Below are 25,945 nucleotides of genomic sequence, written 5' to 3'. Positions count from 1 at the left end.
CCTTACCCGTTCAGTGATGACCTACATAAAACAAGAACAAGGAGAGACTGTATGGGTGCAAAGAAAAATGGATGTTACTATTTGCACCTATTTTGCTTACAGATAATAATCCACTTACTTTATGGGTCTCTTTTACACAAATACACTGTTGCAGAACAAGTCTCTGCAGAGCTAAAATTTGTTCTATGATCTGGTTGTTATGTAACAAGCTTCAGGTTGTGTAATACTATTTAAATTTTAACACTTAGTATATTGTGCCCTGACCTAGCATGACAACACAGCTCTGATTTCCTATAGTGTCATGAAAACAGGATGAAGTCACCAGCACTCCAAAGTACAGGATTCTTGCTTTATTTTTATTTGAAAAGCCAATGTTTCAGGTGCAGGGTCTCTTCCTCAGGGCAAAATTATGGTAGTGGGGTAATGGTCACTATGTTGCCTTGAAGAAGAGACCCTGCATGGTCCCGAAACATTGACTTTGCCCTCTGTTCTACACAGCGCCATCTGTGGTTGTCATTTCAAGCACCCTTCATGTTTTATAAGGTTTGCTTGCTATAAGGAGTGTATCACAGAGATTGCTTACAAAGAACAGAGACATCTCTTTATCTCCTTGGCGTATTAACCTCCCCTTGGACCTCCAGCACTGTCCTCTGCCATGAAATGTATTTAAATATATATTTTTTTAATCTAAAGGTGATCCGACTAGCTTAAATATTGTATGATCATATTGCACTGCATGGGGCCTCCTTTAGATCATTTATGTTGAGCTGTGATGATGTGTGTCTTGATCCTAATTGTAGCATTGCATTTCTAAGTTCTCTGTGTTTTTCAGAGACCTGGTTCAGCAGAAGATCACTGTTATTACAGCGGCCATGTGCGAGGGGTAGAGGTGTCATGGGTTGCCATCTCCACTTGTAATGGGCTCAGGTGAGTTTTTCCAACAAGATATGCGTTGGCTGGCTGTCAGCGGAGCTCTCTGCTTCTCTTTAATGACTTCCTGCATTGTGGCATTTGGTGACAGCAGGAGGTGTGTGGGGGTGGTGGAACAGCGAGGGATGTTACTGTGGAACTTTCAGTTCATTCCGTCCTCTGTGCCGGAATCTGGTACTGACGCTTCATCACTATGTCTTATGCGATCACCTTCTATCTGTGTGCTCAGTCAGAACTGTCATAGGCAGACATCCCCAAGGTCACAATGACAGTGATCCATTGTCTTTACAGTAGGTCGCCTTGTTTATAAATTTAGCTTCAAAGAGAATTATATCGTGTACCTTTATAGCTGGTGGTGTTTTTTAATTTCCAGGGTCAGTCCCAGGTTTTGACTATTAATCCATGGAATTTTTTTGTTGCCTGTAAATCTTATGAAATTTAGTAAGGCAATAAAATTCAGGGAGATATTACTGTCACACTATGCAGGAAGCTGACCTGCAAAGCTCCACTTATCACAAAAATATCTCTTTCATTGAATTTAAGCTATACCTTGTGATATAGCATTTTATAATCGCTAAAAATGTCATATTAATATGTGATTGTCTGACTTGCTTCAAACTGACACCAAAGTGACTAAAGAAACTGTTTAAAGATGCTGACAAACCCTTATACACTATGTGGGGACCTAATGTCTACAGGGCACGTGTAAAGGCCTCCAGGTCATGCTTACCCATGGTAATACTGATTAAACCTTCATCAACAACTAAAGAAGCAGCTACAAGTTTTGTGTGTTGAACTTATTGTTTCACCAATTGTATAATTTAAGAGTTAAACGTTTAATTTTGTACAATTTTGTGAATTTATTGTAGTGGGGCATTTTCAGACGGGATGTACTTCTACACAATATACCCCCAGGAACAAAGCAGTCAGGTAAAAGTGTCTTTGTATTATGACTGGATGTATAGTAATGCTTAACATATTCCAGACTTTAAGACTAATCTATTGCAGGGTAGTTCCAGTATAAGGGGTGACCAGTTAATATTGATTTTTGTGTTCTCTTATATTTAGTCAGAACCTAATCCTCTAGAAAGTCACAGGTGCCGATTCTTGCGGGTTTTAGGTGTCTCCCTAAATAAATCCACCTCTCATGCTCCATATTTTGAAGTCTGATGAATAGAAGACTGCTTAATGTGGCTTATGGCTGTCCAAAGACCAACTTCTTCCTAGGAGTTTGTGAGCTGCAAGATATCACAAACACTATGGGGTCTATAGAGAAGCAGTGAATCTGACATTCAGTACACATGCTTTTATTTGTAACTGCAGAAGAGCCACCAAAGAAGGTATGCTGAACATCAGATTCATTGCTTTACAAAGAGCCTCTCTCCTTTCTGTTACAGATTTACAACAACCACAGACCAAATATTAAGACAGAAATGTATAGATTACTAACAAATCATGCTGCTGTGATGAGGAATAAGTTGGGTGATTGGCAGAGTTGACCATGTAGTGTTTCAAGATTGTAGAGACCAAAAAACAGGTCCTGTGTGACTTCTATTATATTTGGTCAGATTTACATTTCTTTAAAAACACATATATCCTTGTGGCATCTTTGGTTGTTAATAACATGCTATAAGAAGTCTTTTTTTTTATTACACTTATTCTCAAAAGGACGGAAAGCCCTTCACTTTCTTGATACCTTCTCCAGTGGTATAGGGCAAACAGGATATGATCTGCCTTTTCTTTTTACCTATTGCCTTTATTGTATGTTGAGATCTTTGGAATATTTGAGTTGTGCTCCCAGCTTTCTCCCAGGCTCAAGCTTTCACAGGTTTCCAGTCTCTTCTTTCTAAAGAATAAGAAATCTCGGCTGCCACCTACAGGAAGACTCATTGTACATTATTCATTGTCTCTTGCACAAAAAACAACATAACTGTACAGTATTGTGCATGGCAGACAATCGCTTGCTTTTCATTCCTGTAATCCAGGGTGAAATTTCACAGTCCTCTGAAATTTGTAGCTCAGATCTAGTACACAAAGTTCCCAGGCATATCTCTTCAGAAACCCACAAGTTGGATAAATAGTGACGCTTCTTACTCAGTTGGCTTTATTGTGCTAGAAAAATACAAGCTTTATTATTGTTGCAGGCTTTATGATTACAAGCCTCTTTCTACCTGTATGTTTGCTATACTCGTATTCTTTATGTATTGTGTAGTACATTCCAGAACCTACAGGCATTGGGTCAATGGAGCTCAGATGGTATATGTGTAGTTTATGTTCATCTAATTTCTAGGTATATAAAGTTGGCAGGTTTCTAAAATCCCATTCCTTCTTCACAGAAGTCACTGCCATGGCCTCATGTAATTCAGAGGACTAGGACATGCACAGAACCAGGTATTCAAATCCCCATATTACATTTTTTGTTCTAGTGTTTTTTAGTATTTTATTTAGGAATACCTTCCTGATTATGTTACTAAATGCCACTCTGTTATCCTCATACAATCCACTGCTAGGACTTGTGACCATGGTAGGCAAGTGTAGTGTTAAAGTTTACTAATCAAAGAAAATTTCTTCTGCTACATTCTTTAATTTATGAAACTGTGGGAGTATTGCTGTTCTGCAATTGTTAGTAAGTTTAGGTTTAAGCCTTCGATTGCCAGATAATGATTTTTTCATTTACATCATATGCATTGTTCCTCTTTACTATGTTTTCCACAGACTGTGAGCACCCCACAGACATTCCAAGGAGCTCAAAAATTCGTAGGAAAAGACAGGTTGGTTGAATACAAATACAAGCTATTGCTGAGAAGTGTAGGATGTCAGCTGGTGCCGTCAATTCATATTGAAGATAGGGAGGACCGTATCACAAGCAATATTTTTCTTGTAACTTAACAATTTAAAGGTTCTTACACCATAAATGTTTATATATGTTATATGTTTATTCTATAACGTCCATATATGTATTTTTTTCCATTTTTTCTATTTCTTCTATAAAATTTTTAATAATGAAATGTATGTGGTACTTCCATTATACAGTGTTTACAGTTAGATTGGGTCTTTTTCTGATACTCTGTCTTAAATTAAACCCCAAATGAAGCCATGTGAGCTGCAGAGGGGGTTCACCTGACTCCTTCATCAGATCGCACCACCTATCGTCTACTCATATGAAACATTTCAAACTTGCTTAGCAAAATTACATAAAGTTTACATTTTTAGTTTTTAGTCCCCGAAGTGCTTGAACAGCCAATCACAATGCTCATTCTGTGTCATAGGTATGGGGGCACCCTTAGCAGGTTTCCATGTATGTGCTGGTTATTGAGAATGTTGGACTCAGCAGATGTATATAGAAACTCTTATCATTGCTTAATTGGCTGTGCACTGTCCTTTCTCAAATAACATTAGATCTGAATTTACAGCCACATCACAGCTAAATATTTTGTTGGGACACAATAACAAATATATTATGTCCAGAGGTGGAATACATTACAGACTCGTGTTACTTTAAATACTTCAATTGATAATTATAAGCTGCTTGTAAATCTGTGCTTCTTCTTCTTTTAGGTTCGTCGGATTGTACGCTCTGCTTTGTCTGAAACCAAATATATTGAGCTCATGGTGGTCAATGATCGACGTCTGGTAAGTCATACAACAGACAGACCTAATAATTAGTGTACACAAAAATTACAGCAATATGTCCTGGCTCCTAGGCTCACTGGGTTTTGAAGTCTTTAGGAATTCAACCTCCTTTTGTGAGGGCGGCATGTCTACCAGCGGAGTTTTCTGAGCATCCTTAATATGGCAAAGCCATTCTAGGCGTGCGTGTTTACACCATCTGGTTCCATAGACTTTATGAAAGGGATAGGGGCTCCACCTGGCAGTCCAAAACTATTGTAGTGCTAAGCACTCTTCCTGTTAGATGATAAAAAACACAAACCAGTCCATGAAGTTCTGTCTTCCTTGCATCCAAAGTCTTTGCAACATTTCATTCATTCTTCCATATTGTAGTTAGCAGTCATCCTTTCTGACGCCTTTCTGGAACAAAGTTAGAAGACTGTCCCTAACCCCCCTGAGATAACCACCTCACATGTCCCAAAAGATTTGTGGAACCTGCATGTGGTGCGGCATGTTAGCATGAGGCTGGTTGAGGGCCACATAATCCTTGCTTAAGCAAACACTGAGGAATTAGAAAGGCACATCTCTTTTGGGGAAAAGGTACTTGTGATAAAAAGGAGGAATAAGATGAAAGCAAGTCAATGTGATGCTGAAAGGTCCAACATGAAGAAGATCTTTGTTTCTTTTTTACACCTGTGTGTATATGTAAAAGAAGCCGGAAAAGACAAGAAAGAGACAATACAATCTGTTTTATTTTTGTAATCTTCGTAGTCAAAACAGAACAGTATTGTTATGACAGAAAATATCAGCAGTCTTTTTTATCATTGTATTAATTTAAAGCTGTTCTTTGTTTTTTTCAGCTCGATCAGCGTCAATCTGTGGGTCTTACAGTTAGGTTTGCCAAATCAGTGGTGAATTTAGCAGACACTGTAAGTATGGTTTTATTGTCTTCTGTATTATATTGTGATTGTTACTGTGTCAGTCTGAAGCTCCTTGTGTGCCCTGACTACCGGTATGAAGCATCCTTTAAGTGCCAGCTACTGTAATATGTGAATAGAAGGATTCATGAACATTTATAAGAGACTGGAAGTGATAAGAAATTTCTGCAATGGGGACAAACACAAAAATAAATATTTACTTGAGTGAGGAAGGGTAAGATTGTCTATTGGTGTCAGTCAGAGTTAGGCTAATGCCAAAAATGGACAAAGAGAGAGAGAGTACCAATAACATTTTGATAAAGCCAGTTTGCCTTTTTTGCCACAATTAAAGATCTAAGAGTAGTCAATAAAGTCTATGGTAACATTTAGGGGGAACGCTCCAATCCTATGTGGAACCATAGAATTTTATTAGTCATGTGCAATATTTTCTTTTTTTTTCTACCACTCTAAGCCCTGAGGACTAAGAAGGACTGGTGAGCCTCTGAAGCATGTTGACTATTCCACATACTCGTATTGTGGCAATAAAGGCAAATTTAATTTCTTGAGGAACTCTTTCCCTATTGGTAGCATTATGGAGATCTGAAGGGTCCTCCTTCCCTTTAATAGTGACTTTTTAAAAAAAAAATACTAAATAGCTTCAGTGTTTTTGTTAACTGATCTAAACAAGACTGGGTGTCTTGATCTGGTCCAGGCCGTGTTTAGGGCCAGTGTCCTTAGGCTTTGGACTTGTGTTGATGGAACCATTTTAAGACACTTCTGAGATTATCCAGAATTCATGGAAAGTTGCATTTGACCTGTAGTTGAATTATATTTGACCTGCTTCAAGCAGGTTTTGCATTCTCACAGACTTGTATGAGGATACAAAACCCAACATCCAATATTCTAAAGTGCCAACATATTACACAGCACTTTACAAAGTCCATAGTCATGTCACTAGCTGTTCCTCAAAGGGGCTCACAATCTATTGTCAATACCATAGTCATATGTCTTTAATACAGCCTAAGGTCAATTAACTTAACTGCATGAAATGTGGGAGGAAGCCGGAGTACCCACGCAAACACAGGGAGAACCTGCAAAATCCATGCAGATGTCCTGGCCAGGATTCGAACCTGGGGACCAACCGCTGCAAAAGCCAGATTGCTAACCACTGAGCCACCATAAGCACACTATGATTATTGCTGGGTTGATGCATTATAAAAAGAGACAAGTACTCTTCATGTCAGTTTCAGGTCAATACTATAAATCGGGGGACAGACCCAGTAACAACTCTGTGTTGTACTACTGTAAAGGGTATTTAACTGGATTGTGGTTCATACTTGGCATTTCCTCTTTTTAAACATGGTTTATCAGATTGAAGATAACTGGATAACCCCAGGAATTGGCAGAAATAGATAAGTAATGAAGATAATCCCAGCAATCATAGTGTAGACTATATCTTGTCATTTCCCTATTAGTACTTAATACATATCTAATTTTGTAGTCAGCGATTGTCTGTGTTCTGCACCTCTTCATCCCTCTTACCTCCTCCGATACCCTCACCAGTTTCATTCTTCTCTTGCAGCTCATCCAGCCCATCCCGATTTACTCTTTCCTTCTTTTTGTAGATTTTCAGGGAACAGTTAAACACCAGGATCGTGCTGGTCGCCATGGAAACCTGGACTTCAGGAGACAAGATTGCAGTGAGTGAAGACCCCCTGCAAGTGCTGGCCGATTTCATGAAATACCGGAGCACAGAGATACAAGAACACAGTGATGCCACTCACCTCTTCTCGTGAGTCCACTGGGGTTAGCTGCACCTTATTATATAATCCATTAAACATCCTGCTTCTGTCACAGCTAGTCTTCATACATCACTGTGGTGTGTGGTTGGTAGTCCTTTTCATCTGGTTTAACAACGTTACTTACACATGATTCTAAAGTGAACCTGTCCTGGGCCAAAAAGTGCCTACAGTAAGTAAAGTGGTAACCTGGAGCACCTGCAAGTTTTTTAGTCTTTCCGTGGAATAATTCTTCCATGGATCCCAAACTTAGGCTGCACACAAGGTTTGAGATTAAGCCTCACTCTTTTCTTTTAGCTGTTATTGCCAAAAACTTAGTAAGCAGGAGTGTTAGAATTTTAGGGACATTTTCAACCTTCATCTCAGCTTCTTGCATTTTAGGATATGAAGCCGTCAATGATCATTCTGTTTTAAGAACTTTGATACACTCTTGTCAGTGTTGGGCTTGTCACTATACAGATTCAATAATGGGTCCCGAGTTCACTGAACCTCACCACACTCTGAAACAAGTCACTTCTAGAACAATCATTTGGTTTGTATTTGCTGGATAATGTTTTTAGGCATAGTTATAATGCAACATCATCCATACTCAAGTTTTTTTTTTGTCTCCTTTTGAGACTATGAAATCTACACTTATGGAAATGTGTTTACTGGAAGAGATACTTCTTTTAGAGCTCACATAATCTAATCACTATAGATACATTAAAATAATTAAAAGTGCCCACTATTACACAGAAAAATTATTGGCTTGGGAAAAAGGTCTCAGATTGTACAAATTGTCACAACCCTCCTGATCACTAGCTTCAGACTTCAGCACGTGCCATCTTAGACGTACATATATATCAATATCCCATGATACACTTGTCTGTGGTCTTCACCTTTTTTTGACTAAAACATATTATGTTATCACAACATTTCAAACCAGAATGCATGCTGGCTCTTATTGAACTGTACTACACAGCAATAAACTTGTGATTCCTCTTATCTGCATCCTTACTTCTCCTCCATTCACAACATTTCCCAATATCATTAGGCAATACCAAAATTATAATAACAATAAAATGTTAGCTTAGTAATATTGGCTTTCTTGGGATATTGGCTCTTGTAAACAGCCCATGTAAATCCAGTAGTAGTAGCAGGCCACTGTCTAGAACATTTAATGGTTTATGGCAGTCCTACAGCACTGGGTCTGATAGCCTAAAAATATACTTTAATTTCACTAATCACATTCCATTACCATCAGTTTGATCTTTGTCCCACAATGCATTGTCTTCTATCTTGTTAAATAAAACAGAACAAAAAAATGTAACAAGTAAATATTTAAAAAAACAAGTTAATAACTATGTTGGGTAAAAGACAAATAAAGCACAATAATTGATTTCTTTAGTGCCAGGGGTGTTACCCGTTTCCTTATTGGGGATAGAGTTCTGCACTGATTATCCGGAATGGTCTGTAATATGTTTATCTCTCTAAGTTCAACACAATATCAGGCATCAATGAACAAACCTAATTACAAATTGAAAACAAACACAGAGAGAGACTATATGTTTTATAGAAATACATGATTAGCCTGGCCTCTTCTAGGGAAAGTACAAAGGAGAACGGCTGTCAGAGATGTATTGTTACCCAATGTAGTCACCTAAAAACTGTTTTTTGATAGTTCTAAATATCTTTAGTGTTCCTTGCTCTGTTGTGTATCTGCTTGTACTGAAATGGTTCACTAAAGCCCATATTCCTTGCACAATATGGCAGTACTTTTTGTCATTTACTGTTTGCTATATAAAAGTATAAACACCTCTATGTGAATTATGTATGAGCTGCTCTACAATCATTAAAAAATAACTGAAGTGTTAAATTTCTGTATCCAATGATATCCGTATTATAACGGGATTCCCTATCCAGTGTGCAAACACGGACCTAACATGGCATTTCTTTTCAGCGGGGCCTCACTCTGACCCAGAATCTTTCCATTAATCCTTCCATTTTCCTGTCTTTAGAGGTCGCACATTTAAAAGCAGTCGTAGCGGGGCAGCCTATTTTGGTGGAATCTGCTCACTGACCAAAGGTGGAGGAGTAATAGAGGTAACTGTTTTTTTACACCTTAATTAAAAACAAGTGTTTCTATTAAATATGACCATGCCATTGCAGTATACAGCTATAATCTATTTTATGGAATTATTAAGAAGATAAAATTATTTGTAGTAGATAGAGACTGGCAGATCTGGGGGGATCACCTGAAATAAGAGGACTGCAGCCTGACTGCATGAACTATATTATTGGTATTTGGCAAACCAACAAGAACACTTTATGCCCCTCCCCATCTAAAAGAGGTGAGCTTGCTGAATATATTAAACCAATAGGCTATAGACATGAGTAATTTTTATTAGTTTTTATTCGGCTTGCTCCTACTTTCTGCTCATTTAAAAGAGCACTCAAAACCCATTTTTTCAAACTTGCCTACCCGGCTTCTTCTGTCATTTGAAACCATCACTACTTCCCACACTACATATCTCACATCCTTTGTGTGTGAAATTCCCCCACCTACTAGATTGTAAGCTCTTCGGGGCAGGGTCCTCTCCTCCTGTATCACTGTCTGTATTAGTCTGTCATTTGCAATCCCTATTTAATGTACAGCGCTGCGTAATATGTTGGCGCTATATAAATCCTGTTTAATAATAATAATAATAATTAGTTCTATTCCTGTGTATAGTCTGTAGCTGTATTCATATACAAGGACAGCCATATTGGCTCATCACAGGCCTACATTCTGCTATGTTGGGCCTATGCCATTTTGTTACTCCATATCTACCAAGGTCTTAGAAGAAAGGTGGCAGTGATGAATCTCCTCTAGCAGTAGGTTTAAAGCAATGTAGAGGGAATTATTATTTTTTGGACAGTTTTAGTGGTCAACTAGCTTAAGTACAGACTGGGTGTACAAGAAAAAAAGCTTCAAAAGCAGAATATATGAAGCCTGTATTTCATTTTATTAAAATTGTTATATAACAAAACACAAATGCAATTGGGTACTCAACCCAAAAAAAGGTTCCCTTTATAGGGTCTGTTGAGCAAAACTCCTAACAGATGGTCTTAGTTGATCATACTGATCAGTTTTTTGGGTTCCCTCACCTTCATATTTCCAGTATACACTTTAACAGCCTTAATGAAGGGGACGTTCGAAGCCCTGAACTGCATTATTATATATTTGTATAAATTATTCATTCTGCGTTTGGTACTTTCATCCTTGCACACCCAGCCCTACTACACAGGGTCTGTGTGAAAAGGTCTCTTGTATGAAAGGACTCCAGTGCCGCTGCTTGTTAGAGGCGTGGCTCACATGAGGTTTCTTATTCATCACAGACGGGCACTTTATGTTGGCACAAGTGTCCTGAATCTAGTTGTCATGGAACTTTTGAAGCAGTAGATGGTGCTGTATGTCCCATTCATTTCTGTTAGGTATCACTTACAAAGGCTTTGCCAGCTGTTACCTGCTTTACACGGATGACTGGCACAACTTTAACTATCAGCTCCAGATTTCCCTTTGTTCCAGTACGCTGCACAACAATTACATGCGGTATGCTTTATTAAACATTTATGCAGCATATGATTTATTTAATGTGCTGCAAAATATCCATGATTGACTTCATTTAATTGCATGCTTTGTAATAATATAAACGGCTTTGCAGATTGGAGTTGTCTCTTGAAACTGGTACCTTCTCCATTGTGCAGATGATCAGACTATTAACAGCAAAAGGAAAAAACGTCTTCGCTAAAGTAGGGGGATCATTCTACTAAGGAAACATACTATACAGGAGAAGAAATGATAGGCTGATTATTATTTTTTGTAAGCAGAATGTTTGGAGTTAAGTGATACGGGTATCATTTCATTCATAGAATTCAGAGTCAGTGGCAGTTATATTTTTGTCAGTATGTTTATTTTTTTTTGAACTGTCAATCACATGCTGCAAGTACCAGCTATAGAGAATTCTTTTTGAAGGATATTATGTTTTTCTTTGTATTGCCCCATGTAGTATGGGAACATTGATGCCATGGCTGTGACGCTGGCGCAGACTCTGGGACAAAACCTGGGCATGATGTATAATAAACCCAGAACGGCTGCGGGTAAGATCTCATCCAGGCAGCTGGGCCTTGTTTTGGTTTAAACTCTTCTACTGCTGGGTGGAAATATGATGGTAACTTGGTTTTCCTATTGCAGGTGAGTGCAGCTGTCCGGATCAGTGGCTGGGATGTATTATGGAAGACACTGGGTAAGTGTGGTATAACATACAGAAAAAGTAAAGCTTTTGGTCTATTACTGGATAGGCATCTTTATTAATAACTGAAGTAAATATAAAGTTGTTGCCCACAACAATCATCTGGTTGCCGTTTACTCCATGTTTATCTCCCTGGCTAATATTCAGTCTTCATGTGCTCCTCCTTAATGGTCACTACCAAAACATTTTCTAACTTTATTGTTTTATCACAGGTACTACCTCCCCAAGAAGTTTTCCCGCTGCAGTGTTGATGAATACCGCCAGTTCCTGCAAAATGGAGGAGGAAGGTGCCTATTTAACAAACCTCTTAAGGTACATTGTTTTCTTAAGTCTGACTGCCAGTGCACTAAAATCGTAAAGTCATAAAAAATATGGAATGGAAGTGCCAAGTAATAAATGAGTCAAAGCAACAGCTTTACAACTACTTGTTCATCTCCCTCCTGCTTACACTGGTCTTGCCATAACCTCTTCTACCATTGGAATGATGGGAAATACCTAAGAATGGCAGAGCATGTTACACGGGATGCGGCACAGAATCCTTAAAAAGTGAAACTTGTTCACAATTTATATACCGTAGTATGTACCTACTGCCCCACTATAGATCATCTAAGACTACAGCCTTCTAATCAGCTTTATTGAACTCGGACCCCTTTGCAGACAAAGAGCTGGAGTCTGATGGAGGCAGAACCAGGGGGATGAAAATGGCTGCTGTGGGCAGTCCAGATTGATTTTTATCAGTCCCTGTAATGTATGGTCCACTTCCATTATCACAGTGTTTGTTTTCCTTCTCAGCTGCTGGACCCTCCATCCTGCGGGAACGGATTTGTGGAATTGGGGGAGGAATGTGACTGTGGTTCTTCTGCTGTGAGTACATCACTGGTACCAAGTACTGTCTTCCAATTATAAATGTCATTAGTCTTTGCAGTTTAGGACTATACATGTTTCTGTATTGTGAACTGTTTACAACCATCCACACAATCCTTTATGACTGAATTCCAGCTGTCACTTATCCAGGGGAGGCTACAAAATAAAAGAACAAATCTAGTTTTTACAGGTACCACGGACATCAGAATGCAAAAATAAAAAAATATGGTCATTTCCAACAAAAAAAAATATATTTTTTAGTTTAGCAGTTTTGCTGATATGAGAAACCAGCATCTGACCGTCCCTAACTTTAATGGGCTCCAACAGTGAGATCCCCACCAGGATTTAAAATTTCCAGTTCCTACAATAGCCAAGTGAAATGATAGTTGAAAAAGAAATGGAAATATATTTTGGAGACAAAAGTGGAAGATTGCACAAATGCATATCCTTCTATTGAAGTATTCACAGGAAAGTATAAAGATGTAAAGGCCACATTACTGACTGTATGCCCATGCAGATTAATTTTTATGCTTTTTTGGCCATCTGCTCAATGAAAGCCTAAACAGAACCACATCTCCTCCTTGCCTACCTGCTCTTTACTACTAACATTTAGAGCCCCCCTTCTTGGCATATCATTTTCTAAAGGTAATACTGTCCAGGACTTTCCTGAAGGCTAGCAGATGTACGTTCTATATATTTTATAACTGGTAACCTGACTTTTGTCTATATTGTGGATTGCAGGAATGTAACAGGACTGGAGCTGGAAACTGCTGCAAGAAGTGCACACTCAGCCATGATGCTATGTGTAGTGATGGCTTGTGTTGTCGCCGATGTCGGGTAAGGAGACCGTAATACTGCTGACCTGTTTGGTTAAATACAATGACATATACACGTCCGTTCTGCACTTATACTGTAAGCCAACTACATAATTTAACCACACACTTAGTATACTTTGTGTGTACCTGTGCCACATCTTCCCCTTCAGGGTGTTGTGAATTCTAGAAATGTCCAAAGGTACACTGCTTATAACCCCTGATACAGTTTCTATTATGACGACATGATTTTTGTGTATAGTTAGTGCATTATCTGTTTATGTTCATAGTATGAGCCCAGAGGAACAGTCTGTAGGGGGTCTGTTAATGAATGCGATGTGCCAGAAACTTGTCCAGGAGACTCCAGTGTGGTAAGTGTCATTCTATGAATCCGGGTTACTGTTAGAGCTAGTAAACACACATGCAGTATATTCTATATCTCTAGTATCCATTTAAAATACATGATTTTATTAACCACTGACACCCTCTCAGTGGGCAAAAAGACAGGTATGGATTAGATCTGATGTTAAATGTCAAGTAGCAAAGTAAAACAAGTTTCATGACAGCAATACCCGCCGTCACCTTGTGGTCACAGAGTTTAAAAAGTAATTTCACTTTTAAAAAGTGTCTAAACCAAAAATTCAGATACAATATATTGCAGCTCAATGCTTTCCACTTAAAGACACCAGAACCAAGCAAACTAAAGACTCCAGGGAAATATGTTGTCTGGACAGAGAAATATGATGTTTCACTTGTAATTACTGACCTAAAACTTCTGGAATGTGGGTCAAAATGAAGCGAAAACTTCTGATTGGCATGCTTGTTCCAGGTTTATTAGATAGGTGTATACATCTTTCATTAGACATTATAGAAATGTTTGTTCATTCTGACAATATTTCTCTTTCTTTGCCGGCACAGTGTCCACCCAACCTCCACAAACAAGACGGATACTCCTGTGACAACGAACAGGTGACGGACAATTTTGTCAGTGTGTATTTATTCCGCTTTGTCTTTGTTGCTTTGTAATGCCATAGTTATAGCACAACTCTGGCTCTAGTAGTGGGGGAGTTAGAAAATTGTGTGGTGATATCAAAGCAGAGTGGGACTTTGTTTGGGAATTATTGAACAGTCCTGCATAGTTTTTAGTTTGAGGGTTCTGTTCAGACACCCTCATAGTTGTGTGCCATTTTTTGTTACTGTATGTGGCAGCAGATCAGTCATTGTGCACCACAACATATGTTTTCACTGTGCCATGGCATTTCTCACCACTGTACACAATGGTATACTTTTTTGCATTATGGTGCACTATAAAGGTGTGTTGGGTGCCATTATACAAAAACAGTAACCTGTTATATTGTATAGGTTTGAATAGCTATTGTGGTGTCAGAAGGCTTGAGGGAGAAATAATATAAGGATGTATTTCAGAACCATACCTGGCCCTTGGAGATGGGGACTCTTGTGTCTCCCTGTAATGTCTTTTGTCTTCATGGTGTATATATATATATATATATATATATATATATATATATATATATATAAGGAAACCCTGTAGAACATGTCTATTTCTTCACCATAAGAAATGTGGACTGTCCTGTACCTCTGGATAGAAATAGGGGTCTCCTGCTATTGAGAGGCAGTAAATAAAGAGGTTTAGCAGTAATCACAACACCGTAAACTTCCTTCTCTTCTTGCTTGAAGCAGGGTAATGCAGCTTTAGATGGTTAGATGACTGTAAAAGCATCTCACGCTGATCTCAAATACATGCTGAATATGCATAAAAGAAACCTCAGATAAAGCTTGTTAGATGAAGTACCCACCAAGTATTTATTCTGTCCCTAACAAGCTTTTGGGTTTTTATCTTTACCTAGGAAGTTAAAATTCTGGAAGGAGCATGCATGAGGCATATTAAATTAAAACTATGGGCAAGTCATGCATGGAGAGAAGGAACCAGTAGAGGGAGCTATAGTGATGATGTGAGCCCTAAGTAGGGCCAAGGTGCAGAGTCTAAGCAATAGCCTCACCTCTAGCAGAGCCTCTAGAGGTGAGGATGTTTCACTGATGGCTTGCAGGTTGCAGTCCTTGGGCACACTAGGGCAGGACTATGCACGGTACCAAAATCAGCAAGCAGAGGATTGTTAAGGAAGGCCAGGATTGAGGCAGGCAGCAGACAAGTGAAGTCAGGAACAAGGTCAAGTACCAGAAACCCAAAGAATATACTCTGGTGACCCCCATGTCAGCTGTACCTCTGGTGTCACCCATGACACTGGATGACAAGGGGTTAACACAGGAACTGGAATGGGAGGGTACTCAATCATTTAACAGGTGTAAAGGAAATGTTTAGCAGTAGTGGAGAGTTGCACGAATGCTGAGCGCTGTGTCTGAGCCAGCTAAATAGACAATGGCTATAAGAAGGCCATCTCCTGATTGGTTGGTGGGAGGGGCGATAGTGATTAAATCTTGAAGAGCAGGCATGTCCTGCATGCTAGCGAAGAGGTAAGTGACAGTAAGGTTAAATATTTATATTTATAATATACTTGCAGAAATCCACCCAGTTATTAACTAAGTTTGCCAGTATGCACCACAGACTATATTGGCACTAAATGATGACTTGCAGTTTAGTGTAACAGCACCTGCTTTTTGTAGTTCTGATTAGGTTTTACTACACAAAAAGGAGACAAATCATTCTACTTTAGTCTAAAAAGAATTTAAAAAAAGCTGCAAAAGATGCATTTTTTTTACTGATCTTCAAATGTGTTTGTCCAACAGGGTCGATGTTACGGTGGCCGATGTAAGACCAGAGATCGTCAGTGCAATACAGTGTGGGGATGCAGTAAGTGCTATATCTTTAATAAATCCATGCAAGTAAAACTTACCCCAAACCTGTCTATTCTGGGTGGAGTAGAACAGAAATCTTGAATCCCAGTCATTACAGCTTTTGTGACATCTGATGGGCATGGATTGTCTTTTCTGATCAGTGGGTGTCACTCGGCATGATTTTTATATCTACTGCTATGTAGAGAGTCTGTAGTGATATGAGGAATTTACTTGTCACACCCCAGGGAATGGGACACAGACGATATTCATCACATACATACTGAATATCAGTACATCTCTCTTCTTCTACTCCTCAAAACTACAAGAAACACATTTACAATAATGACAGCAAAGTTGTGCCGATGCTAAAGTAACAGAATACACCGGATTGGTAGATTGGTCACTAGGTTCTTGTGTTGCTCAGATGTGCACACCCTGATGTTTAACAGCAAATGTCAGCACACAATCTATATATTTTATATATGCAGGGATACAGGCATATTAGTTCCAAACAAATATTCAGCGTGGGGTGGTAGAAATAGAATGCATTCTGTGTGGAGTAATATACAGGATTCAATTCACAATCTAGACTGAGACTGGCAACAGGGACCAGGGTGGCCATGTGCAATGAATTATTTGTTCATGGGATGAGGATAGAATAATTCATTCTGAGCTAAGATGGATAAAACCATAAGAGATCAGGAAATAAAAAATGCCAAATTGTGAAAAGATTTGTATCTCTGAATTCTGTTTCCAGGAAAACCTTTTTCTTTTTTTCAGACAAGAACAATGGTACTTTGATTTGAATTTATTCTAGAAGTGTTTTGTACAGAGAATTGTATACATTGTTATATGTTGTATTATATTCTTTGATAAATGTCAGTTTACCCTCCTGCATCTGCAGATGGTCATTGTTGCTTAGAGGGTGCTGCACTATTAAGGAGACTGACATGTTCAGGGCCATACATAGAAACTGCCTGGGCAAGGTTTCTTTAAAAAGCAGCCATATGTGTATTCAGGATGAAACTGCTAATTCAGTACACAGGAGGTCTGAGACTCAATGCTGTATCTTATTTCAGGTGCGTCTGACCGACTTTGCTATGAAAAGTTGAACATTGAAGGGACAGAGAAGGGAAATTGTGGAAGAGATGGAGATAAATGGTTTCAATGCAGCAAACAGTAAGCGAAAACATTTTACATAACCTCTGTCTTTGTAGAAATTCATTTTATGTGGGGTTCCTGTAGATTTGGTTCTTCTCACATAATGGAGCCTTCTAGTGCATGTTTTGGTTTATTTAAAAGGAAAAAATTATAGAAAACCTAAAGGCTGCCCACCCCGTACAATATTTTACAAACAATACTCAGATCCAAAGGTAATATAACATGACGCCATGAAAGCAGCCTTATCACTTCTTGGGTTTGGGAGATGTTTTCTTAGTTTCTGTTCTGGGAAGAGTAGAGGAGGTGAAAGCAGGGAATCTACCAAGGACACGGCAATAAAGCTTTGGTCATGCTTTCAACTTTTCTCAACTGTCTAAAACTAAATATATATGTCTGTATCCAAACAAAATTGCCTAAACTGTCTAATGTTGGTTGTACAATGTGCAGCAAGACGAATCGACCACCACAATTTATTCTGCTGCTCTCTGGATCAGACTTCTGATTGGCTGCTGTGGGTTACTGTTCTTCCTTTGCCACTTTGTCTCTAGAACACAAGGTGACCCTTCCATTTGTTATTTTTCCTAGAGATGTGCTTTGTGGCTACCTCTTATGCTCCAACATCTCTGGAAGCCCAAAGATTGGAGAGCTTTACGGTGACATCACCAGTATGAGCTTCTACTATCATAATAAATATCTGGATTGCAGGTAAGACACCGACTGAAGGACAACAATTCTACATTAGGACAGATATTGGATCGTTTTGTTTCTGTGACTGTGCCAAAAGCAGATTTGTCTAACGAAGGGGAAGGGGTCTGTCACTGTGGCCATCCTGAGGACACAGAGAGGATTGATAGGAAAAGTCATTGAAGTATGGTTTAGATGGAGATGGGGCTCAAGATGTAGAACACTGCAAGAGAGAGAGCTGTAGGAAGTTTCAGATTTATAATCTTATTACTGTTCTTGTGAAACAAAACTGAGCAATTTAAAAGTAGTATGATTCACAAATACACAGACAGAGGTAACCTTCTGAGAGAAGGAAACATGTCAAATCTAAAGATCAAAGCAAATCTTTCCAGTAAAAGATCACTGCGCTGTCCCCATGATAGAGGGCCATGCTTGATTGTTATGGCAAACGTGGCATTTGTAACATGTAGTGGTTTACGTAGCAAAATGAACGAGATGTATAAAAAAAATACACAGGTTGCAGTATGTATTATGGCAAGAAAAACTTTTCTACATACAACACGCATCCTATCCAGTATTCCCTTGGATGAAAATTGCCAGCTGTAACCTTCCTTTAGCTTAAAATAATTGTGATTTAGGAAATTGCTATTTCTCTGCATATTTCTGATCAATCATTTTACATAAAGGTTACTTTGAAAGTTTATTTTCTTTGCCTGCAAAAATCTATGCTGTGTTTCTGTCTAACAGAGGGGGTCAGGTGATGCTGCCAGATGGCTCAGGTTTGGGTTATGTGGAGGATGGGACACCATGTGGACCCAACATGATGTGCCTGGATCGGAAATGCCTCCCGGCAACTGTATTTAATTTCAGCACATGTCCCAGCAGTGGGACCGGAGAGGTGTGCTACGGCCATGGGGTAAGTGTTCAAATGTCGTTTAGGTTATGAAGCGGGGATAGTAGTCAGCGATACTTTCTCTTTTTTGAATCTTTATCTGTTACCAGTTACAATAGGTTTTCTCTGCTTGCAGGTTTGCAGTAATGAGGGGAAATGCATCTGTGACGTTGACTGGACAGGGAAGGACTGTAGTGTATTTGATCCCCTTCCTGTTCCTAAAGTCACCGGGCTGGTGGAGAAATATAAAGGTAAAGATTTTGCTGTATTTTCACATTTCTTTCCATTCTGTATTTCCTTCCCTGCATTCTTTCACTCCTTCCTATATACCTGGTACTATAGTATAGTGTACATAAATGTTATGACTGATCAAACCATCACTAACTAACAGTAAAGTGTTTGTTGGCACACATTTTTCAGAGAGCAGTCCTGCAAACACAGACATTTTATCCAAACTTTAGCTGAATTAAAGGCCATAATAGGCTGCTCATTAAGTTATAACCAGAAGGGAAGAACCAAAAAGGGAAATTCAAGAGTAGTAAAGAATGCAGTAATCTCACAATAAGCTCTACTACTTAGTCAATGCCATACACATTCCAGTTTTGGGAGCATTGGATTAGAGCTCTTCCATCTGTTGATAAAAGGCATTTTCAGCCACAGTACCAAGTGTAAATGCTTATTGCTGGTAACATTCCCCCTGCCATCTTTGGTTTACAACATAATCCCAGTGCCCTGTTCATTCACGTGACTTCCCACAGCCAAGCAGAGGAACATTTGTCTGTTGCTGTCTGCGAGTCTATGGGTGTAAAGAACACAATTCGTAATGGGGGTATTCTGTCACTGAGAATACACTAGGGACTCTGCCAGGTGTGAATTGGGGGGGGGTTACTGTGGTCTGTACTATAGGCCAGTTACTGTGCCACTAAGAGGTCTAAACCTGGAGGTCTCTCTCTGACCACATCCCTCAATAATTCTGGATTTAAAGGCAGCTGAACATTATGAGCAAACTGTAAACTCTTCTATGAAGTTGAAGCTTGATCTCACGAGGCTGCCAATTTGGAAACAAGATCTATCTTATTCACTGAAGGTACAACCATAAGGATCTCAAAATATTTGAAGTTACAGATGATTTCAGGCTTCCATATCCTAACATATTGTTAATAGTCTTAACATGCGGTTTTCTAAAAGATAGAATTTGAGCAAGGAGAGACAACTACACATTGACAAGGCATTGTATATTGCTCAGATTAACCATTGCTGAATTTAGTGTGGGGTAACTGTCTCATTCTGGTAGTGGAGGGATGGGTTCACAACAGTTTTACACATTTCATGACTTAATAGAAAAATACAATATGTGTAATATGTAGGTTATGTGTGAGTTACATTGACTTTTTGTGTCCATCTTTGTATGATACAGTGCTATAAAATACTGCCATCATTAGTCTGTGTATTTAGGTAGTCAGAGAGACCATGTAATGCACACAGATACTAAAATGTTCCTGGAGGTCTACAAGTAAAGTCTATTGATTGTTTTACTGAATTTTGTAAATCTGATTAATCACCTAAACCCATGATACAGATAAATCCTTATGATTTGTACATTTTTATTGCAGGTCCAAGTGGCACAAACATCATCATTGGGTCCATTGCAGGAGCTGTGCTCATTGCTGCCATTGTCCTTGGGGGGACAGGCTGGGGATTCAAGTAAGTGGCAGACTGATATCTTTATTAATCAATCATTGTAAGATATGACAGATGTGATTTGGGTCATGTTATATGCTCAAGTATGAACTGTAAATTGAATGCAGTAACGCAGTGGTGCTTACACATACTCGAAAGTGTTTCTTTACAGACCCCATAAAACATCAGAAGTCAGGGTGCTCCATTAAGACTCTTCTCTAAACCATTGCTAGGCATTTTCACTCTAATTTGTAGCTGTACAGTGCCTGGTTTTTGAACCATTGCACATTCATGGCTATTGGATTGGACTTTGTTAGTATAGCATGGAAGTGACCTTCAGGGGATGGGTTCCATTCCAAACTTGTTAAATTAGTTTTAGAGCTTTAAGATCCAGAGGCAGTGTCATTATATGTTCCTAAGGTCTGGTTAATCACTGGGGAGTTCCCTTTTGTCCCCCTCGGTTACTGACATTTATGCCATGGAAGATGGTAATTCTGTAGGATAGAGAGCTAATGGTACCTACACTGAACAGTGCAGGTGAACATGACATGAACAGTGCAGGTGTAAAAGACAGACCAAACAATGACAGATTGGATCCAATTGGAACTTTTAGGGCAGAAAATTAAGCATTCAATGTTCTGATGTCTTTGATGGGGCAAAAACCAGTTTTGGGACAGTGAACATATTCGGTTAAAAACCTTTCTTCAGAAGAAACAGCTATGACCTCCTTGGACCAGCAGTCCAGAATGTGTCCCATTGGCATGTCCCTGAGGTGTATTTAGGAAAACAGAGGTGGGGACTAAAGTTTGTAACCTTGAAACACATCCTCTTGCACCCAGGCATTGGCTCTACAAGTCTGCTATGTGGCCACTTAGGTCAATAGAACCCCTATAACTACTCCCCCCACACACAGAAAAGTGTGTAAGAGAATGCTTTTTTTTGTCAAGGATTGATGGAGATGACTTGGGGTGTTTAACAGAGGTTTACTTCTACCCAACCTCTAAATCTTGACTCCAAAGCCTAACATCATCTTAACCTACTATCTAGGACATTGGTCGGCAACCAAGCCATTGTGCCCCCTCTTCCACTAAAGAAAAATAGTTTGGAGCCGCAAAACATAACACAGCCTATAAACTTGTAAAAGTTTTAACCTTTTTTTCATTTTACCTGTTACAACAGAATACATCAAACAGAAGTGCAGTGTGCGTGTGTAGGCCTACTTTCAAATAAATTAAACACTGAACTATGCCTCTAGTATCATGATTTATTTTATGAATTTGTAGAGTATTTTATGTATTTCACTAGATTTATTAAAATATTCATAATTAAAGTAATCAATAATCTTTCTTGTACATACTTTTATATTTTAAAGTCCAGCAATCATAATTAGTTATCCCAAAATTATTAGGTATTTTATTTGGTAAATTGATACACAGATTATTAAGTAATGAAATATATATAGTATTAATATAAAGTTACGTAAATAAATTGATATATAGCCTACATAATTATGTATATCAAATGTTTACACACAATTATGTATATCAAATATTACATTGAAGGATTAAATCTTAAGAAACATTTGAACAGGGTAGATTTTATTGATGGGCAGTTTTTTATGTTGTGACAATGGCCTAACGATGAAATTTTATGGGGTGCTAGCCACAGTTGTCCCTAACTTGCACCTCTAATTTTGTTCACCTGTACCCACCGTACCTGAGAAATTGGGGTTCAGGTGCTAGAAGTCTCTAGCAATGTGTAACACGGTAGATTTTTTTGATGGCCAGAGTTCGTTATGTACTCCATCATGTCCCCTAGCCGCCCAGCACCGCCTCAGGAGCCAGGAACCTCCATACACCATAAAGTAGGGAGGGGAACCCCAACAAAGAGGATTCCCCCCGACCAAAATCCACCACATACTATACACTGGATTTTTGCCCCCCAAGACCCCAACTGCCAAAATCCTGATTCTCCAACTAAAACTAAACCAAACTTCTGTTTCTCCCTCCTAAACTTCCATTTTCCTACACTTCTCCTACCACCCACTCAAACCAGCCCAACTTCCTCCTCCCAGTTAACACACTTTGTTAACCCCTTATTAACCTCGGTCTAGGCCTCCCACCTTGTCATGCAGGCCCTGTGCCTAATCTCAAAGGCTATGGGCCTCTCTTTATACAGGCATTATCAGCCATTGATGTGGTGGTGGGCTGTTGTGTTCCAATTGTGACAACTCACCATCCCCAGAAATGCCTATTACCTGCATTGGTGTGCATGTACACAGGAAAAGGCTGCATGTACAAAAAGGATACATAAAGCATTAAAAATGTAGAATATATGATTTTTTAGTAAACTAAATGTCGCTCATTGTGGATTTAGGTCTACTTTTCTGTGACTGTTGTGAAAGAGAACCTTTTTTTAAATATAAAAGCATTTATAGTTCTGTTTGTAGTGGCATTTAAAGGCTGCAGTTTATTTTGTCTGATTAAATGTTCTTCCCATTTTTCCCACTCCTCTCTTTACTTGACAAGGAATATTCGAAGAGGAAGGTAAGATTTTCAGCTCCATCATCTCACCCTCTTCACATCTTTATACACCTACTTTGTCCTACCGATGTCTCTAACTTCTACCAAACTTGGCAACTTTAAGGGAAGCTTTTAGAAAATTATTTTATTCCGCTAATTGTATGTAGTTTATGGGAAAAATTGATAATATTGTTTTTTTAGCCATTTATAGTATTCTCTACTTTACATGCAGACCAAGATGTCTGGTAAAATTGACAGTCACAATGGTTGGGAAAATACCCATAGTAACTGCTAAAGCAGACTTTAAAAGTGTGAAGCTATTCCAAACACCCAACAGGGTTGTATAGTATGATAAAGACATTACTTCAAGACAGCTTAATCTAAATGAAGAAAATAAAGCACCAATTTTTTTTCATAACTTCATGCAGATTTTAGGTTTTTTTATCCTTTAATATCTACACTCCCTCTTTTGGAAGGCTTTCAAAAGGGTGCAAAGGGTTTTGGAACAGGTTATCACACAAGCAGCTAGAGGTGCTGTGTTCAGTCGTTCACAAATGTTTGGCCTAAAATTATTAAACAGTACTTATATAGCACCAACATATTGTGCAGTGCTGTACAATAAATATACCTTGTTTGCAAAAAGTGCTATCAGTTTTAGAACCACCATATTCCAGTCTTGCTAAATCTTTCACTCCCATCAGCCGGATGTACAAAAAGCACATTGATCAGCTTCTGTAAAAACATTTTATCCCAGTACATATACATCCCTGGTAGTCTTGTCATTTTTAGTACATTTAAGTACATGACATAATATTGGGATTCTTTTTTTTATCATTTAAGCACCAATTATAAAATCTATGTATTTGTTTTGTTTCTAGGTCTGGAGGTGGATAGCCATCTGTCCAGGGTCTATGGCACACTCTTCTGGCCATTTCCCAATGTTCTCTATCATTCCCATGATACCACTAGGCCTTGCTAAAAAACAGACAAGATGGTGACCTGTTGGAATGCGGGAAGGATGGATGAGTTGCAGCAGGGAAAATACAATGACTATATGGGATTTTTCTCCCTGTCTTCCAATACTGGAACCTAAACTGTCCAATCTGCGGGATAGTGAAGAACTGCTACTAGGCGTTGTGAGGCAGAAGCCTTCATGAACTTATCAGTCTTAAAGGCTGGAGTAATGTAAACCCAGAAAAGGACTGACCGCCTGTTACATGTCACTGCCATTAGTCCACTTTGATATTTGAGAGAGGACTGACCCTTGTAAACAACAAAAGAAATCAATTTACTAAAACGGGATCAACTACCACCCCATACAAGGGATCTTTACCGCACTGCACTTTTACATTACACTAGGACACAACAAACCAGTCAGGAACTAGCTTGTTTTTAACACAAGATAATACATAGTCAAAATTTATCAGTCACCATGATTAAAAGTCAAACCCAGCCTGAAAGGATATGTCAGTTTTTTTTTTGTATTATTTCCCATATTTAAAAAGTGACATTTTCCACCAGAGTTGGCCTGTACCACCTGAGCTAAGGCTACAGAAATGACACCACTTTCACACAATGGAAAACATTGTGCCAGGGCTTTACAATGGCTGAATGGTAAATATGCTAACCTGTGAAAAATCCCCTTTTCAATATACAAAAGACTGAAAAAGTGAAATAAGAGGTTTGGCTAATTAAAACTGCCAAAGACAGTGCAACAGCCAGGCAACATTTACACAATGGGGAAGTCTGTACTGGCATGTCTGTACTGTTCTCATTAAAATTCCCTTTTAAACCACTGGGTTAAATATATTACCACAGCCCTGATACTTCATTATATGCTTGTCAGATTTGATTGGTTGTTTTTGGGCAACCATTTTTGGAATTAATCTATAGCAGTGAGAGCCTAGCTTGACCCATTTGTCAGATATCAGTGGTTCAGTTTACACATACCAACCTTATTACTAGGTTACTAATAATACTGCCTTACAAATCCAAAAAGATTACCTCTCAGAAATGAACGCAGAGCCATACAAAGCATTGTATACAGTAGGCTCACCGGCATGTAGTGCCCATGCAGGGGGAAAACACAAACATCAGAACTGGAAGTGATAATGGCTTCCAGGGCATCACCATAAAGTGTTAGATTATAAACTTACCATGCACACTACTGTAAATACCAATGTGGTCAAAATAAGTTCCCAACTTCAGCAAACAAAAACTGAACAAAAGGACCAAATCATAGTTTGGAATCATCCTAATTATCTTCTCACTATAATTAGGGATACATTAGAAAGGTCTTAACCCCATTTTAGAGACACTGATGAATTATTTTACAACACAATTACAAATTGGTTTCCTCCACTAGAAGCAAGGGAAGAATACTTTATGCATCACTGCCATTGAATCACCACAGTCCTAAGAGGGACTATTCAACATTGCCAATGGGGCACCCTGAGCCTCCTCCAATCTGGCCACCTTTATACTCTGGCTACCTTCTGTCTACAAACAACCAGGAAATCTTTATTTTTACCTAAAGCGAGCACTTCAACATGGTTCCAACCTCTGATCTATCCTTCACTTACGTCTAGGAGGATCATGACTTGCAATCAGAGTTTTGTCAACATTTATTACAAATAGGCACTAACTAATAACATTAATTGCACTAATAATAGAAATTAAGTTATTGGGAAGGGAAGGGAGGGAGGGAGGGAAAAACATATTTCTTTAATTAGTACTCCAAGCTATATGGCACTAAGTAAAAATATATTTTCACAGCCTAAAGATGAGTTAATCAGTAATAATGATTTTTATTTTAGCTTTTTTCTATCCCTATAAAAATATGCATGTTGGCAATTGAATATCTACTAAATTGCTGTCATGCGTGCTAGTTAGCACCGCTTCTATTCAGGAACTGAGTGACCGTAGGCTTTGGCTGAGATTGTGATCCCCGACTGTTCAGGTGCTCAGTAAAGTTCAGCAAAGAGCTAATC

General features: G+C 38.7%; 1 protein-coding gene across 2 annotated transcripts in view; it reads left to right on the top strand.

Moving 5' to 3' along the window:
• ADAM11 (ADAM metallopeptidase domain 11) overlaps window positions 1–25,644 on the top strand; it is a 33,519-nt gene extending 7,875 nt beyond the window's left edge. The window contains exons 5-27 of one of the 2 annotated variants that reach the window (XM_072414658.1): window positions 833–927; window positions 1,800–1,860; window positions 3,267–3,321; window positions 3,646–3,701; window positions 4,489–4,563; window positions 5,400–5,468; window positions 7,082–7,248; window positions 9,253–9,337; window positions 11,284–11,374; window positions 11,469–11,520; window positions 11,739–11,838; window positions 12,319–12,390; window positions 13,132–13,227; window positions 13,493–13,573; window positions 14,121–14,171; window positions 15,969–16,032; window positions 17,096–17,195; window positions 17,763–17,882; window positions 18,609–18,777; window positions 18,890–19,004; window positions 20,367–20,457; window positions 22,962–22,979; window positions 23,834–25,644. In XM_072414658.1, the coding sequence (XP_072270759.1) occupies window positions 833–927; window positions 1,800–1,860; window positions 3,267–3,321; window positions 3,646–3,701; window positions 4,489–4,563; window positions 5,400–5,468; window positions 7,082–7,248; window positions 9,253–9,337; window positions 11,284–11,374; window positions 11,469–11,520; window positions 11,739–11,838; window positions 12,319–12,390; window positions 13,132–13,227; window positions 13,493–13,573; window positions 14,121–14,171; window positions 15,969–16,032; window positions 17,096–17,195; window positions 17,763–17,882; window positions 18,609–18,777; window positions 18,890–19,004; window positions 20,367–20,457; window positions 22,962–22,979; window positions 23,834–23,849 (1,899 nt within the window). In that variant the 3' untranslated portion in view covers window positions 23,850–25,644. The remainder of the gene's footprint in view (window positions 1–832; window positions 928–1,799; window positions 1,861–3,266; window positions 3,322–3,645; window positions 3,702–4,488; window positions 4,564–5,399; window positions 5,469–7,081; window positions 7,249–9,252; window positions 9,338–11,283; window positions 11,375–11,468; window positions 11,521–11,738; window positions 11,839–12,318; window positions 12,391–13,131; window positions 13,228–13,492; window positions 13,574–14,120; window positions 14,172–15,968; window positions 16,033–17,095; window positions 17,196–17,762; window positions 17,883–18,608; window positions 18,778–18,889; window positions 19,005–20,366; window positions 20,458–22,961; window positions 22,980–23,833) is intronic. The other variant, XM_072414659.1, reaches the window with a different exon arrangement.
• The last annotated feature ends 301 nt before the right edge of the window (window positions 25,645–25,945 follow it).

The sequence above is a fragment of the Pyxicephalus adspersus genome, chromosome 6, assembly GCF_032062135.1.
Source record: "Pyxicephalus adspersus chromosome 6, UCB_Pads_2.0, whole genome shotgun sequence".
NCBI classification, from domain to species: Eukaryota; Metazoa; Chordata; class Amphibia; order Anura; family Pyxicephalidae; genus Pyxicephalus; species Pyxicephalus adspersus.
This window is presented reverse-complemented; position numbering and strand designations above follow the sequence as displayed.